Here is a 15,345-nt window from a genome sequence, read left to right on the forward strand (position 1 = left end):
GGAGTGACCTCTTATCTTACCTTAATTTTTCATTTATACTTCAGAACGATCTGACCAGCGTGTACATTATGTTAAGAATATTCCTATGTACGCCTGTGTCAAACAATGTTTATAACGTTTAATGTAACACTGTTATAACAGCTTTCCTTTGTCACTTATAGTCTGTGAATTGTGAAGTGCTTCGGGGGCTGCTCTCACGGAACACTGGTTTAGAGACAACCATATAGTGGATAACACTGCCATCTTCAGATGGGGATGCAGAGTTTCATCATCATCATCAGTGTTATAAAATTGGAAATTACCTCTCATGTCATTATAAAGGACTTTTAAACTATACCAAAAATCAATCTGGGCAGAAATTCAGACGACATACTATTTTGACTGCTGACTAGGCCTACTGATGTTGAAGCTCCTCTTTCTTTGTGGCAGGTGCATCTGTTATTTTCAAGACCGACCAATCAACATCTAGTTTATAGCTCATTGCGGTCTACCGTCCAATAGCTCTCCTCTTTGTTGCCTTAGCTTGGTATTAACTGGTTTACGACTGCGGACAGACAGACTCAAATAGGCCGGGCTTTAACTAATAGGGCATACAGTTCTTTAAATAGTTTTAAATCCGTATTTACTTGTTGAGTTTAAATATACAATTAAATTGCATCTGTATTTTTGCTAAATAATCGCAGCCTGAGACAAGCGATCGGAGGTGAATATATCTGAAGATTTAAAAAAGTAACTAAACCGGATAGCTTGTTCATGCTAGCTAAATTAAATCGCTGGGCGCCAGTCTTTTCATTTGCCGACATTGCTAGCTCTGCACGTTTCCTTGTTGTTGTTGTTGTTGTTAGCGACCGAGTTTGGCTAACTGCTACATTTCAGCATTACTTGCTAGCTACAGTTTTTAGCTAGAAGAAAGCAATCAGGCATGGCGGAATTCCTCGAAGATCCGTCTGTTCTCACTAAGGATAAGCTCAAAAGTAAGCTCACGGCCAACCATGTCCCACTTCCCAGCTCCGAACAGAAGAAAGACGTCTACGTTCAGTTGTACCTGAAAAATTTGACCGTTCAGAACAAGAAATGTCCACCATCTGTAGACACGTTCTCCAGTGATGAAGAATTGCCTGCCCCTGTAGTCTCCAACAAGAGCCGATCTGGAAGAGTAAGTCATGAAATGTTTATGTTATTACAGTGCTATGAGTGTAAATTGATATTCTAATTTTAGTCATAATGCATTAAATCACTTGTGTTGTAAAATGAAGGTTGCTGTCCATGTGATGTTATTTCCGTGAAGTATACACTTAACTATTTTTTTTTTTCCTCCAACTCATGCCTTGAATTGGTTCTCTAATGGATGTGCTAAGAACTAATTCTTATTTTCAATGACGGCCTAGGAACAGTAGGTTAACTGCCTTGTTCAGGGGCAGAATGACAGATTTGTGTCTTGTCAGCTCGGGGATTTGATCTTGCAACCTTTCGGTTACTAGTTACTAGTCCAACACTAGTCCTAACCACTAGGCTACCTGCCGCCCCAAGGTGGTAGATAACGTTAGATAGGCTAATATTTGGTCTCTATTAGATAATCTAATTAACCATAATCAATCCATAGAAAGCTACCCGAAAGACAGACAAGCCTCGCTCAGAAGAAGTGGAAGTCACAGACCTCACCGATGCAAGTTTAAAAGATGAGCTGTTGAAGCATGGAGTCAACACTGGGCCCATAGTTGGTGAGTGCTGCTTATGTCTCTCACTTGTCTAAGGTGTCCTCCTCTCCTTCGTCTGCACTGATTGGAGAAGAGAAGTGAAAGCGAAATGGCAGAAGCCTACTGAGGAATCTCCTTTCACCTCGTCAGTTCTTTCAAACCTGTGCAGATGAAGGAAAGGAGACGAGGAGAGGAAGCCACTTGAGACTATGGAAGTGTGTGCACCAACAGACTCAGACAAACGGAGATATATTTTTTATCCACAGTTCACTTCATCCCTAACTGGTTTCCTTTGCCTTTCCCTCAGGCTCCACCAGGAAGCTTTATGAGAAAAAGCTTCAGAAGCTACTGGATACACCTGCAGCTGAGACTACGCCCAGCCCACCTGAAACTGCCACAGTTAACGCTGCAGCCAAGGCAGATGGCAACCGGAACGGCAACACATACTCTGGCCAGTACAGTGACAAGGAGGAAGGTGAGAGCAATCATCTTACCACTGCACAAGAACATGCACCATTAATTAGGCAGCTCACCTATACAGATAAAGTTAATTCAGGGTTGGGATCAATTCCATTTCAATTCAGGAAGTAGGCCTAAACTGAAAAGCAATGAGGAAAATGTTAATTTCAGTCCTCTCCCTGATTTGAAATGGAATGGATCTTTTTTACTTTATGATGTTTGACTGTCAGTTTAGATGCTTTGATTCTCACTGACTCATGTTGGCTTTTCCTGTGCCAGATGAGATAGGTACCGCTACGGAACCAGAGCCTGTTCCTGTTGTGGAGAAGCCTGTGAGGAGCAGAGAGAAGACTCCTGTCACTGTTAGGAACAGCAGCAGACGGAGCAGCAAGGTAAGCCTTCAAGTTCAACTTTATTTTCCATATAGAATAAATAATAAATAAATAATAATTAAAACATCTTAAAACATACAATGGAAATCAGAGCTCTCACATTAAAACCGCTTTCGTCTTCAACAGCAAGAAAGTTCACTGCAAATATGTGCAAATAACATTATCTTGCATCCATAAACTCCAGCCTCTCAATCATCTGTTGCTATTGTCAATGTTCACAGCTACAGGTGGTGGAGGTGAGCCTAGCAACGGGCGACCAGACCCCTAAGAAGACGAGGGAGAATGTTGAAGAGATTCTCGCTAATGAGATCTTTTCACCCACAGGCATCAGGTAAGTCTGTTGACATTTCACTTCATCAGCAAAGTAGCCTTGAAGAATGGTTGTTTTTTTCCAGAAAGATTAAATATAATTTTGGAAAAGTACTTATCTTTCCAGTAGGCCTGGCACAATTACTGTATACCCATGTAATCCACAGTTATGAATGAAGACTGTCATGAAAATAAAATAACTGTCATGACCGCAACAACAACAAAAATGAACTAACAAACTGACTGGAGACGGGGTGACTAGGTATTTGCGTGGTTGAGTCCGTTTCTACGTTAACATGGACTCTTAACAACGTAATGAAACTCTGTTTCTCCTTTCTGAAACAAACAAGGTGTTGTAGCAAAACAAGCACACATAGAAATCTACAAGCAAATTGCAGCAGCACACACAGAAATGTCATCTATTGTAGCTCATGCAGTCAGGAGTGGAGGACAGGAAAAAATGTGTGTAATAATAATATTTAACATTTCTTGCTATTCGAATGGTTAATGCGGAGACTTGCGGTCATTTGGCTGGCCAATTAACATCATCCAAAATTCCATTCCATCACTTTTCAGTGATATTTAAAGCAGTAGATTTAAATTACTTTAGTCACTCAACTCATCCTCTATTCCTCTCTCCCCAGCGCCAGCTGCAGGCGACCGATTCGCGGCGCGGCGGGCCGACCGGTGAAACCCAGCAACTACTGGCTGAACGAGTCTCTCCTGGAGCGCTCCATCTATACAGAGTCTTATTCTGGATGCAGCTCCTTGGGCTCCAACGTGCCGGCCAGGCCCGGCTTCCTCTCTGTACTATTAAAGCTCATGGTACTCGTCACTGTAGCTGGGTCCATCTACTTCGCCATTCAGCACCTCGATGCAGATCAGGTTCAGTCCTTCAAGGGAATGCTAACCGACGCCAAGGGTCTCCTAAACAGCGCTAAGGGTCACCTGTGTAGCACGGTTGATAAGGTGGTGGATGCCGTGTTCGATAATGTGATTGTGCCGCTGGGTATCGGGGGAGGCAGCAGCCAAGGTGCAGAAGCAGAGAGTGGCGGCCGGTAAGCAGTGCACCCTCTCCACCCTGCTTTCTTTTTTTGTTGCATTATTTTACCGTTATTTTACCAGGTTGTCCAATTGAGGTCAGATCCCCGGTTATTCAACAGACCACCTGGCCACTGCTCTGCCATCCACACCTCACTAGCTCACCACACCCCCTCCATCGTCATCCTCTGGTCACTACCTTGGAGGACGGACTGACTTTTAATCTGGGCTGGTAGACTATCATCCTGTCCCCTCCTTGTTCACTTTTCCTCACCCCACATGAGGAGGGCAGGAGGGGTATTCAACCCAACCAACACCAGCTTCCTGGAAAACCAACACTGTCTTGCCAAGACAGTCTAAAGAGACTTGTTTTTATTATGACGTTGTTTTTAATCGTAGTGTGAAGTCTTATGTTGTGTATCCTTTGTATGTGTATTTTTAGAAAGGACAGACAAATCGTACGCATGGTTGTAGTTTTTTGAAGGACATGTTTGTCGTTTTTGGAGTGTCTGTGGTGCCAGGTGTTTTTCTGATGGTGAAGTGAATGCACAGTGATAGCACTTAGTGCCAGTGTAGATGTCAATTCCATTTCAATTCCAGTCAATTCAGAAAGTAAACAATTCCAAATGTTCCTCATTAAAAAGCATGGAAGAGAATTGGAATTCCAGTGTACTTCCTGAATCGACTGGAATTTACATGGAATTTACCTCAACCCTGCTTAGTGCCCTCCCACTAATTCAAGCACAAAGAAATGATATTAATGATATTAATTACAGAAACATTTACAAGTATTTCTGTATTGGTTTTTGAATATACACTAGTAGTAACAATAAAGCTAGGTAGAATAATGGTGCTCAGGTCTATTCTAATCTGCTCTAAATTAATCTGATCAGTGCTGGGAGGAGTGACAGTGTCCAATAGTGTAACTTCAGGTCTCGTCACTGTATGAGGAAAAACCCTTATTTTCAAGCTATAAAGGTTATAAAACTGATTTTCTTTGGTTAAATTGCTTGTTTTTTGGTATATGCTGCAGTAACTAAGTAAGTGGTCTGACCTGTGAATGGCTCATGATGGCACCTGACTTGAGGGGCAGTGACCCAAATCCCAGTATTAGCTTTGTGAGTTTGTGTGAGTTTACGTACATGTTTCATTTAGTAGTGATTTGTTGTGCTAAAGATTCCAGATCTTCCAGTCCCATCTACCGGGTCATGTTCAGTAGGGCACCGTAGCAAAATGGGTATAATCCTCTCTGTTTTAATGTGTGTTTTCCCTGTTTGTTGCCTAAGGAACATGGCCCAAGACTGGCTGTCTTTTTTAGTGCACCCACACTGCCCTTCTAAGCGGTTCTGCACACTACTGATCTGGGAAAAATAACGTTTTTGCAATAGGTAGTTGAGCAAATATACGAGTTAACAATGTATTCCATTTTGTTACTTGGATTATAAATTTATATTTACTCTGCCTCATGTACACTTCATTGTCATAGAAGAGGTAACACTAACAATTGCCTGAGGAGAGACAAATGGTAAGCAACTTAACAAATTGATAGCAACTTAACTTATGTTGACCATTCATAGAATTTTGATGTCAAGATGTTGACATTTTTTGTCCAGTGTTGAAGATAAGTATTTTATTTTTTTTTCTGTATTTTTCTAATGTGAATTGTTAATGTTGTTCTTTTGTCTAGGTGAAAGTGACATTTTAAAAACAAACAAAAAATGCTATCCTAAAACTGAACCTCTTTGTTGACTTGTGGTTACACAGTGAATACAGTATATTAAAGATTAAATGTTTGTTACTTTGATCAGGCAGCTAGCTTCCCAACGATGGATTGTGGGGGTAAGGATTTTGAATCTGTTTTTATTTAAAATACTATCATGAAATAAATGTGGTAATTTAATTGTCTCCCCGTGGTTTTCTTTATTGAGGTTTGTACACTGTTCGATGGACAGCTACGATTATGAGAACCGATTATGAGAACCCTTGTCTTGCCTGAGACTTGAAGATTTGTGTTGGCTCACTGAGGTAATGCCTAGGATTTAGATCGACGGGTTAACAGTCTTGTGGCGCGCACTGTGCATAAAAACACCTCAGAAGGACGCTCTAGTTTGAGAATATTTCAACAAAAACTGAAAACATTCATGCATAGTAAGATGAGCGTCCAACTCAAAGGTGAAAGAAGAGTGTTGAGTGGCATCCTTCAACTTGAGTCAAATCTAATTTTATTGGTCACATACACATGGTTAGCAGATGTTATTGCGAGTGTAGCGAAATGCTTGTGCTTCTAGTTCCGACAATAGCAGCAATATCTAAAAAGTAATATCTAATTCCACAACAAATACCTAATTTACACAAATCTAAGGAATGGAATGAGAATATATAAATATGGATGAGCAATGTCAGAGTGGCAGCATAGGCTAAGGTGCAATAGATAGTATAGAATGCAGTATATACATATGAGATGAGTAATGCAAGATTTGTAAACATTATTAAAGTGGCATTATTAAAAGTGGCCAATGATTCAAGTCTGTCTGTAGGCAGCAACCTTTCTGTGCAAGTGATGGCCTTGAGATAGAAGCTGTTTTTCAGTCTCTCGGTCCCAGCTTTGATGCACCTGTACTGACCTCGCCTTCTGGATGATAGCGGGGTGAACAGGCAGTGGCTCGGGTGGTTGTTGTCCTTGATGATCTTCTTGGCCTTCCTGTGACATTGGGTGCTGTAGGTGTCCTGGGGGGCAGGTAGTTTGCCCCCAGTGATGCGTTGTGCTTGTGCAGACCGCACTACCCTCGAGAGCCCTGCAGTTGTGGGCAGAGCAGTTTCTGTACCAGGAGGTGATACAGCCCGACAGGATGCTCTCAATTGTGCATCTGTAAAAGTTTGTGAGTGTTTTAGGTGACAAAACAAATTTCTTCTACCTCCTGAGGTTGAAGAGGCGCTGTTGCCCCTTCTTCACTACACTGTTTGAATATGTGCCTGTTACAAAGGAAAAGGACAAATCAATGAATGAACAACACAAAAAATGACACAAATTGCCACCTGGGGCAGTCAGAGACCTTCATATTGTATGCAGAAAAGCCTGGTATAGGTAGGACGCCACAGAGCGCAACCCAAAGACACCAAAAGTGCGGAACTGACGTATCCTCTAACCTCAGGTGACGTAGACTCTTGCACAGTTAGGACGGACACTTGCCAGACACGAAGGTCTCTACGATTCGCCGGTGGTGAAGGACGGCGGCGCCATTTTGCGACTGAACGCGTGGAAGTAAAGAACATATAAAGATAACTTTTTTTTTGTGAATTTATAGTTTACGTAGAAACACAATTAATGTGGGATACATTTCTCAAGACAAGAATATTGGTTGCTCCAGCAAGGATAATCTAAAAACAAAATGTTGACCGAATAGCTAACGTTAGCTAGCCTAGCAACTAGCTAACACTCAGGGCTAGCCAGCAGGCTTTTGTGTACTAACGACTTTACCTAGATAACGTTAACGCTCTTGCTTTAAAATAACAAGTACATGTTGAAACAACTTACATGACATGTCATTTTAAGCCGAAGTTGACCAACTAATCTAACGAAATACATTTTGATTTGTTTAATCAATTTTTTGGGTAGGGGGGTTATAAGCTAGCCTAACCACGTTGTCTTTATCTGTTCCCCACAGCCATCCCTTAATAAGGAACAATGTACCCCAACGCGTTAATGACACAGGTGGCGCGATCGAACCCGTTCAGCGCTCCCGGTTTCACTCTCCAGAAAGTCGAGGAGACATCACAAAGTCTTACTGCCGATCATGGACCAAGAAAACGCACATTGGCTGCGGCTGCAGTGGCCGGTAAGAAGAGTGGTGTATATGTGATTTAATATTAGCTAACAAAGTCCTCAAACGAATTTAAAAAAATAGGTTTGATAGCTAATATTACCACTTATGGGTTATGGGTTTATGAACGAAAGCCAATTGAACCGTCTCTTTTATCTCTCTTTACTTATCGGTGTGTACATCAATGACTATGTTTGAATTACACCTATAAAGCTTAAATCGTCTGGGCCCAGTTTTTCTAAAATTATCTTTCCGGATTTCGGCTTTAGGTTTAAATGCACATACATAGAATGAATAGAACAGACTAATCATTGACATGAATATGAACTCACGTTTTTATTTCTCTTGATGTAATACTATCCAATAGCCGAAGTACAGATAACCTTTGAAAAGACTGGATCGCTGAATATCAGACATCAGACATTTTTTTTAGTTCGCTTTTGGCTTCTGTACAGTCCCTCTGCACTTCCTTTTAGGCAAGGCCTTGCAGTCATGCATGGAGGACACTGTGAAGGGCAAAGTTTTGTAAAAAAAAAAAAAAGTAGGCCAGAAGCTATGACAACTTATTAGTAGACTCTGCAGAAAAATCGAGTCAGCTTGAGATAATAAAAAAAAAACAAGAAGAAAAGGAATGCAGCTAGTACTATTGCCAAGGCCCGATCCCCTTTTTATGAGGACTAAAGCTACAATGCAAATCATATTGTTAGACCTAAATGGTCTCATGTTGTCTTTAGCCCTGGCACAGGTAGCTAGATAATTACAAAGTAAACACTGTAACAGCCTAGGGCTTATTTTGTTGCAAATAAGTGGAATAACACATGGGGGCCTAATCTCATGGTTGAGTTGAAAGAATAGTGTCAAAGACGTGTGTGTGTGTATAGGGGCTTGCACATGGTGTTACCTGATCTCCTTGCCACGTGAGTTTGGAGGTCTACCAATTTACTGAAGGTCTCATTGTGGACTGGTCCTAGGCTGTGCTACTTGCTTTGACAGTTTCTTCCATTGAGTCTTATCAGTTAGTGATTTAATGGGAACCGTTGGGCTTCGTTATACTTGAGCCCCTATCAAATAGATTATAGACGGATAGGCTACCGTTTACAACCCTCCGTTTGCGTACTATGTAAGATACGGTGCCCTTTAACTACATGTACCCATATATAAATGGAATAATCAGCCGTAACGCCATTATGAAGGTGATTTTTTTTTCTCCCCCCGCTGTTGCTAGACCGTCGAGCTCAGGTATCAGCTTGAATAGAATGTGAGGCACCAGTTAGACTCAGTACTAGAATAAATATATGGTCTTCACTCTCAGAGTTGAACTGAACATTTCTATTCCGGTCTCTGCACCAACTACCCAACTTAAGACTAGGCCTAATACTGCAGTTTATTTATTTTTTTTAAATTCTCCCCCTCTTACATTTGTGAAAGAACCCCAATTCACTGTCTTTTCCTCAGAGGGAGACAGTTGTGAGTTTGGCTCATCGCATTATTTCATCATGTGTGGCATCGGTGGAATCCTGAGCTGTGGTACCACACACACAGCAGTGGTGCCCCTTGACCTGGTCAAGTGCAGGTTGCAGGTCTGTGGCCCCCGACCACGGGTTGCATGGCATGTATATTGTGTTGTGGATTCCACTAAAACATTGACATCCCAGATAACAGTATTTTTGTGAAACAAGACTACATCCCAAATAGCTTTTATTTTCAGGAACGGTGTGTTTCCACTAATATGCAGTGGGGTGGAAGCAGCCAGTTATTTTATTTGCATGCTTGAACTAGTATTGTTGAGGCCCTAGGAGCTAAAAATGAGAGTTCACGTGAACTGTGAAGCTTTAACAGAATGCGAAGCTGGCATTCTTTAACTTTATGGTATGACCCCTAAATGGTACTGGCAGGCGCTTGCCCTTTCTCTGTGCCGCTAAGAGCAATTTGATACTCTACCCACATTCATTCAACATCAGTGACCTTTAGCCTAGCAACAACTGCAGTCAAATTCCTAGCCAGGACAGGACATCCTCCTTGTTAAAAACTGGACTGCCCTGCCTTGGAGTTGGGCCTATAATACTTGCAGAACAAGTTTTCTAAATGACGACTGGTGTCCTTGGCCAGTGTTCACGAAGTGTAAGAGTGCTGATCTGGGATACTTTTTGACCTTTCGATCATAATGTATAAGATTACATTGATAAGAGGGGACCTGATCCTAGATCAGCACTACAACTCTTGACACTCAATGAATAATGACCCTGGTATGGGAATAGAGGAATCACCTATTATTGAATATTTTGTTTTGTGGTGTGAACTTACTTTTACAATAAAAACATGAGTCAGTGTCAGGGAGAGTGTCTTCTTCACTGTGCTAGAGAGCATAATCAAGAGAAAAGCCTAGAGAGCGTATTATGACAATCCCATTGCTCGCGTTGTGGTGTGAGACACTCGGCATGGCTTAGAAGTGATGTTGACTTAACAGCATGGTGTGTGTGTGTTGTCTGTCTCTATTCTGTATTGTGTTCGGTCTGCTCTAGATTCTGACGTTAGCTGTGAGTTTGGCTCTAAGAAATACTATGCCTTGTGCGGCTTCGGCGGCATCCTCAGCTGCGGGATCACACACACGGCGGTCGTTCCCCTTGACCTGGTCAAGTGCCGTCTGCAGGTCTGTATATCCGCTAGTCGTGTGGGGGGGTTGCGTCCCAAATGCCACCCTATAGTCTACATAGTACACTACCTTTGACCGTAGGGTTTCTGCCAAAGTAGTGCACAATGTAGATAATAGGTTACCATTTGGGATGCAATTCTAGTCTCTGATCAATGTGCTCTGCTGCGCTGGAAGAATGGATACATTGCAGCGTTGAAGGTCGATTCCATTTCAATCCAGTGACTCAATTGATATTCCAATTTTTTTTTTCTTCCTTCCTGCTTTGAAATGGCATTGACCCCAACTCTAATAAATGTATAATACATTGAGTGTGTTATGGCCCTGTAGTATTGAGTGCATATCCCTTACAGGAACCCTGCAGCACTATTTCCCCACTTAAAAAAACAACAACATCAGTTCGGTTTCTAATGTAGGTTCTGTTCTCCAGGTGGACCCAGACAAGTACAAGAGCATCTTCAAGGGTTTCTCCATCACCATTAAAGAGGATGGCATGAGAGGGCTGGCTAAGGGCTGGGCTCCCACCTTCATCGGTTACTCCATGCAGGGTCTCTGCAAGTTTGGCTTCTATGAGGTGTTCAAGATCACCTACAGCGACATGATCGGAGAGGTCAGTACTGTAGTGGTGCTCATCAGTGAGACTAAGTCCACGTCCCAAATGGCGCTCTCTGAACACAAGTAGTGCCCTATACAGGGAGTAGGGGGGACTTAGCCAATATGTTGATTCCCTGTATTGGACCTTTCTTCGCAAGGAGAGTGAATGTAAGGAATCGAGTAAAGGTGAATTGCGAAAGACCCAACGAATAAGGTCGTCCTCCCATTTTTATAATAATCCAACCGGCTCTTTCTCAATGAATCTTTCCTCGATTCTTTGCATCCTCTCGCCTGCTTCTCAAAACGTATTGAATACGGTCTTGGAAGTAAGGAATCTTAGCGCTTCTGTTCCAATACAGTTGAGGAGGCAAGCAGGTGAGATGTGAGGAGTCGTGGAAAGACTTAATTGAGATTGTGATTTTGCTCTTCACCTCCTACCCTGCCTATCTGATAAATGCAGGAAAACACCTATCTGTGGAGGACCTCTCTCTACCTGGCTGCGTCTGCCAGTGCAGAGTTCTTCGCTGACATCGCCCTGGCCCCAATGGAGGCGTGTAAAGTGCGTATTCAGACCCAGCCCGGCTACGCTAACACCCTCAGACAGTGTGCCCCTAAGATGTTCGCCGAGGAGGGAGTCTGGGCGTGAGTATCCCTACTGAATCAGCCGGTCAATTTTGGCTACCTTCGTCTTAGCCCCAACCCTTTTGATGTTGGTATGGGTTGGTATGGTCAATGAAGTTCTGGTGCTCTCAGATCTGCAACCATCGAAGGGCTAGGACCGAGGGTCGGGGAACACATTGGGACCAGCTGAATTAATATGGCCTTGTTTTGTCATGACTAGAATAAACTCCTCAATGACGAGGATGTTTCAAAGTCCAACATGCTCCTTAGATCCACCTCTGGGGGGCGCTCCTGGTCTGAGTCTGCTATCTCTCTCTCTCTCTGAGTGTTGACTGCAGCTCCAGCCCAGACGCTCCCAACAGCTTTCTGGCTGTACAGTTGGAGGTGCTTGAGTCATTGGCGTGTGAGAACAGTCTACCTGCTCCTCAGCCCACTCCCTGCACTGGCACCCTTGCTGGAAAATGACCAGTGCAGACAGGCTGGGGAGCGGACAGCTTTTATATGTCCCTAATGAACTTTTTCTTTACACGGGTCATAGACTATTTGGTTCCTGTTTCCTATACCCAATTTAAGCCTCCTCCTGGTCTTAAATATATGCTCACGGAATAATCTATTAAAACAGTTGTTTATTCCAGAATTAGATTAAAGGTCCAACATAGCTGTTTTTATCTCAATGTCAAACAAAAAACTCAGTGTGATTGCTTTCATTTAAAACGGTCAAGAATAAAATAGCTTTTTTAGCAAAGAGCAATTTCTCAAGCAATAATTTAGTTAGGACTATCTGGGAGGTGAAAACTAGCTGTTATTGGCAGTTTGAAACTTTCTTATTGGTTTATTAACTAATGTACCGACTGGTGATGTCACCGGGTAGGTCAAAACCTCATCCACCCAAAACAAGCTGAAATTTCAAACAGCTCTTACACTAAAAAAATCTTTATTTTCACACTATTATTTCAACCTTAGTGTAGAGATGTATATAGAACAAGAGGACAGTCGTGTTTTTGACTGCACTGGGCCTTTTAATCCTGTTACGGTAGAGGTCAATAACACGGAAACAAGTCACTCACGCTCTGCCCCTTTGCTGCTGCTCTATAGTTTCTACAAGGGTGTAGTCCCACTGTGGATGAGGCAGATCCCCTACACCATGATGAAGTTTGCCTGCTTTGAGAGGACCGTAGAGCTGCTGTACAAACATGTGGTGCCTAAACCCCGCGCTGAGTGCTCCAAGGGTGAACAGCTGGTCGTCACCTTCGTGGCCGGATACATTGGTGAGTCCACGGTTCTAAAGAGAAGCGGATTGAAGAAGTTGGTAGATGTTTTGTTTTGGTTAGACTTCCAACCACAAGTGGGTATACTGGGTATTAAATCATTTTAAAGATGAGTTTTACAATGGATTTCTGTTGGTATGTGTTATGAGAATTTCGTTATCAATGTTCAAAAATGTCAATTAATCTACTCAGTCTGCAATCCAGAGTTTGTAAGATTCTAGTTGAATGAAACAGACGAGAGTCCCCGCTTATAAATGTCAAAATATTTATTCACGAGAGTACTCTGAAGTCTATTATACAAAGACATCCATTTTCTACCATGCTCCTTAATTACGCACATACTTTCACACCAACAGTAGATATCCTATGCACATACATACACACCCAAACAGTAGGTGAGTTTTATCCTTCTCCGTAGTTCTCACCCCTGTGTATCACTACCCAGCCGACAGTTCCATTCCCCCGAGATTAGGGAAACCTTGAGAAGTACTCCCTGTGCTATCATAAGTTCCTCAAGAGTTCTAGCCAGGTTGGTTCAAACACAGTTTAATTGTTCTCTGTATTTTCCTAGGCGCACACACATACACACACATTTCTCTCTCTCCCAGTCCAACCTAGTCGGATTTATGTTTAATACTTTAATTTGTCCTTATACATGCTACATAACTATAATCCCTAATGTTTAAGTTTCAGGGTAGAATTATTTAATCATTATCTCTAAACATATAAATGATTTTATCAGTATGAGATGTAGCCCATAACTTTACTCCGAAGCCATAACTCATCCAAAATGTATTTTTTTCTTAATCGATTTAAGAATTTCTACTTATCTGATATTTTCTATGTTGTCCTGATCACATCTCTGATGGTTGTTCTGTCCCCTGCAGCTGGTGTGTTCTGTGCCATCGTCTCCCACCCTGCTGACTCCGTGGTGTCTGTGCTGAACAAGGAGAGTGGCAGCACCGCCATCGGAGTGCTCAAGAAGCTCGGGCCCAAGGGTGAGGAGTAGCACTGCATTCCTCTGTCAGAACCCTCCCTTACCCCCATATCCTTTTCACTCTACTGAGACATACCAAATTGTACTGGGTTGACGCTGATATTTCCCTTTCACCTTGTTTTGTCCAGCAACTTATTTTAACTGTGGCGGATGTGTAACCAGGCCAGCTCAGTACAGCTTGGTTTGGCTCGGTAGTGTGACTCAGCCAGTAGGATCTTTCAGATGGAAATGTATTGTGTAGTAAAGAGGTTTCCAACACGCTCCTTAGATCCACCTCTGGGGGGCGCTCCTGGTCTGTTGAGTCTGCTATCTCTCTCTCTCTCTGAGTGTTGACTGCAGCTCCAGCCCAGACGCTCCCAGCAGCTTTCTGGCTGTACAGTTGGAGGTGCTTGAGTCATTGGCGTGTGAGAACAGTCTACCTGCTCCTCAGCCCACTCCCTGCACTGGCACCCTCGCTGGAAAATGACCAGTGCAGACAGGCTGGGGAGCGGACATGATTCAATATCTCCTACATCATCTGACATTTTGATTTGTTGATCTTTTTTTAATGTATGTGCTGTAACATAAAATATTATATTTTGACTTGAGTGTAAACTGTTGTGTTCTGTTGCTTTCTTCCTTTCTATCTCCTCAGGTGTGTGGAAGGGTCTGGTGGCCCGTATCATCATGATCGGTACCTTGACCGCCCTGCAGTGGTTCATCTACGACTCTGTCAAGGTCTACTTCTGCCTGCCCCGTCCCCCTCCCCCAGAGATGCCCGAGTCCCTCAAGAAGAAGCTGGGGATTACAGAGTAAAGAAACAAAATGGCGGCCTTATCAACAAATATCTATTCAAAATGGCGGCCTTATCAACAGCAATATAAGATGGCGGCCTTCAAACAACACATCCTTAAGTTAACATCCACACTGCACACCGCTATCTGCCTGGTGTAGTCATAGCTGTCTTGTTCTGCCTGTAGACCACCTACCCTGGTCTGAGCTACTTCTGCATATTACATTCAGAGCGAAATATGCCATGTAGAACAGACATGCCGCTACGACGTGTAGAATAAAGAATCATGTTGACTCTTATTAGTAGCGTTTCTATATGCGACGTTCCAAAACATTTTCGTACTGAACATGGCCCTGGTCAGCATGAGTTGGGGTCCATTTCAATTAGATTCCAGAAGTAAACTGAAATTCCACTTCTTTTTTTAAATTATAATTTCTTAATTGAAATTTTAGTTTTTGGATTTGTTTGAAATGAAACTGAACCCAACCCTACTGGTCAAGAGGAAGGAGGGTTCCCTCCTGTGGGGGAATAGAGGGAAGACGACAACACATGCCATCAGGTTAACACCCTACCACAGTTGGTTAATGTTCTAATAAATAAATGAAAATGTGGAAACATTTTATGTCCTTGTTTTTGAAATTTGTGTGACTGATGTTGGATTGTAGTTCAGGGGATGTTTTTTATGCCCCTTTAAACAGATCATTACTTGTTCTGTTATTGGTTG

General features: G+C 42.6%; 2 protein-coding genes and 2 non-coding genes across 6 annotated transcripts; all 4 read left to right on the forward strand.

Annotated features, from left to right (window-relative positions):
• The first annotated feature begins 506 nt into the window (after positions 1–506).
• On the forward strand, positions 507–5,795 carry LOC139375628 (lamina-associated polypeptide 2, isoforms beta/gamma-like). 2 transcript variants are annotated; one of them, XM_071117426.1, is made up of 6 exons: positions 507–1,156; positions 1,604–1,721; positions 2,005–2,172; positions 2,436–2,548; positions 2,770–2,879; positions 3,502–5,795. In XM_071117426.1, exons 1-6 carry the CDS (start codon positions 923–925, stop codon positions 3,917–3,919), a joined length of 1,161 nt encoding a protein of 386 aa, XP_070973527.1. In that variant the 5' UTR covers positions 507–922; the 3' UTR covers positions 3,920–5,795. The 2 variants fall into 2 exon arrangements, with proteins under 2 accessions (XP_070973527.1, XP_070973535.1); XM_071117434.1 differs by having other exon boundaries at positions 521–1,156; positions 2,445–2,548.
• Positions 5,796–6,873: 1,078 nt separating this feature from the next.
• LOC139375640 (solute carrier family 25 member 3-like) lies at positions 6,874–15,238 on the forward strand. 2 transcript variants are annotated; one of them, XM_071117453.1, is made up of 8 exons: positions 6,874–7,160; positions 7,564–7,734; positions 9,175–9,299; positions 10,800–10,979; positions 11,424–11,605; positions 12,680–12,852; positions 13,740–13,850; positions 14,484–15,238. In XM_071117453.1, the coding sequence occupies exons 2-8, from the start codon at positions 7,584–7,586 to the stop codon at positions 14,642–14,644; spliced, it is 1,083 nt and encodes a 360-aa protein (XP_070973554.1). In that variant the 5' UTR covers positions 6,874–7,160; positions 7,564–7,583; the 3' UTR covers positions 14,645–15,238. The 2 variants fall into 2 exon arrangements, with proteins under 2 accessions (XP_070973554.1, XP_070973546.1); XM_071117445.1 differs by lacking the exon at positions 9,175–9,299 and adding an exon at positions 10,242–10,369 and having other exon boundaries at positions 6,879–7,160.
• On the forward strand, positions 11,841–12,079 carry LOC139383695 (small nucleolar RNA SNORA53). The gene has a single exon (XR_011628773.1). It is a non-coding gene; the product is annotated as a small nucleolar RNA SNORA53 (small nucleolar RNA).
• LOC139383701 (small nucleolar RNA SNORA53) lies at positions 14,104–14,345 on the forward strand. The gene has a single exon (XR_011628774.1). It is a non-coding gene; the product is annotated as a small nucleolar RNA SNORA53 (small nucleolar RNA).
• Positions 15,239–15,345: the final 107 nt, after the last annotated feature.

The sequence above is a fragment of the Oncorhynchus clarkii genome, chromosome 2, assembly GCF_045791955.1.
Source record: "Oncorhynchus clarkii lewisi isolate Uvic-CL-2024 chromosome 2, UVic_Ocla_1.0, whole genome shotgun sequence".
NCBI lineage: Eukaryota > Metazoa > Chordata > Actinopteri > Salmoniformes > Salmonidae > Oncorhynchus > Oncorhynchus clarkii.

Coding starts and splice junctions, on each gene's coding strand:
- LOC139375628 (XM_071117426.1), top strand. CDS start 923: ATGGCGGAATTCCTCGAAGATCCGTCTGTTCTCACTAAGGATAAGCTC. Junction 1,157..1,603: donor ACAAGAGCCGATCTGGAAGA/GTAAGTCATGAA, acceptor ATCAATCCATAG/AAAGCTACCCGAAAGACAGA. Junction 1,722..2,004: donor CAACACTGGGCCCATAGTTG/GTGAGTGCTGCT, acceptor CCTTTCCCTCAG/GCTCCACCAGGAAGCTTTAT.
- LOC139375640 (XM_071117445.1), top strand. CDS start 7,584: ATGTACCCCAACGCGTTAATGACACAGGTGGCGCGATCGAACCCGTTC. Junction 10,370..10,799: donor TGGTCAAGTGCCGTCTGCAG/GTCTGTATATCC, acceptor TCTGTTCTCCAG/GTGGACCCAGACAAGTACAA. Junction 13,851..14,483: donor CAAGAAGCTCGGGCCCAAGG/GTGAGGAGTAGC, acceptor CTATCTCCTCAG/GTGTGTGGAAGGGTCTGGTG.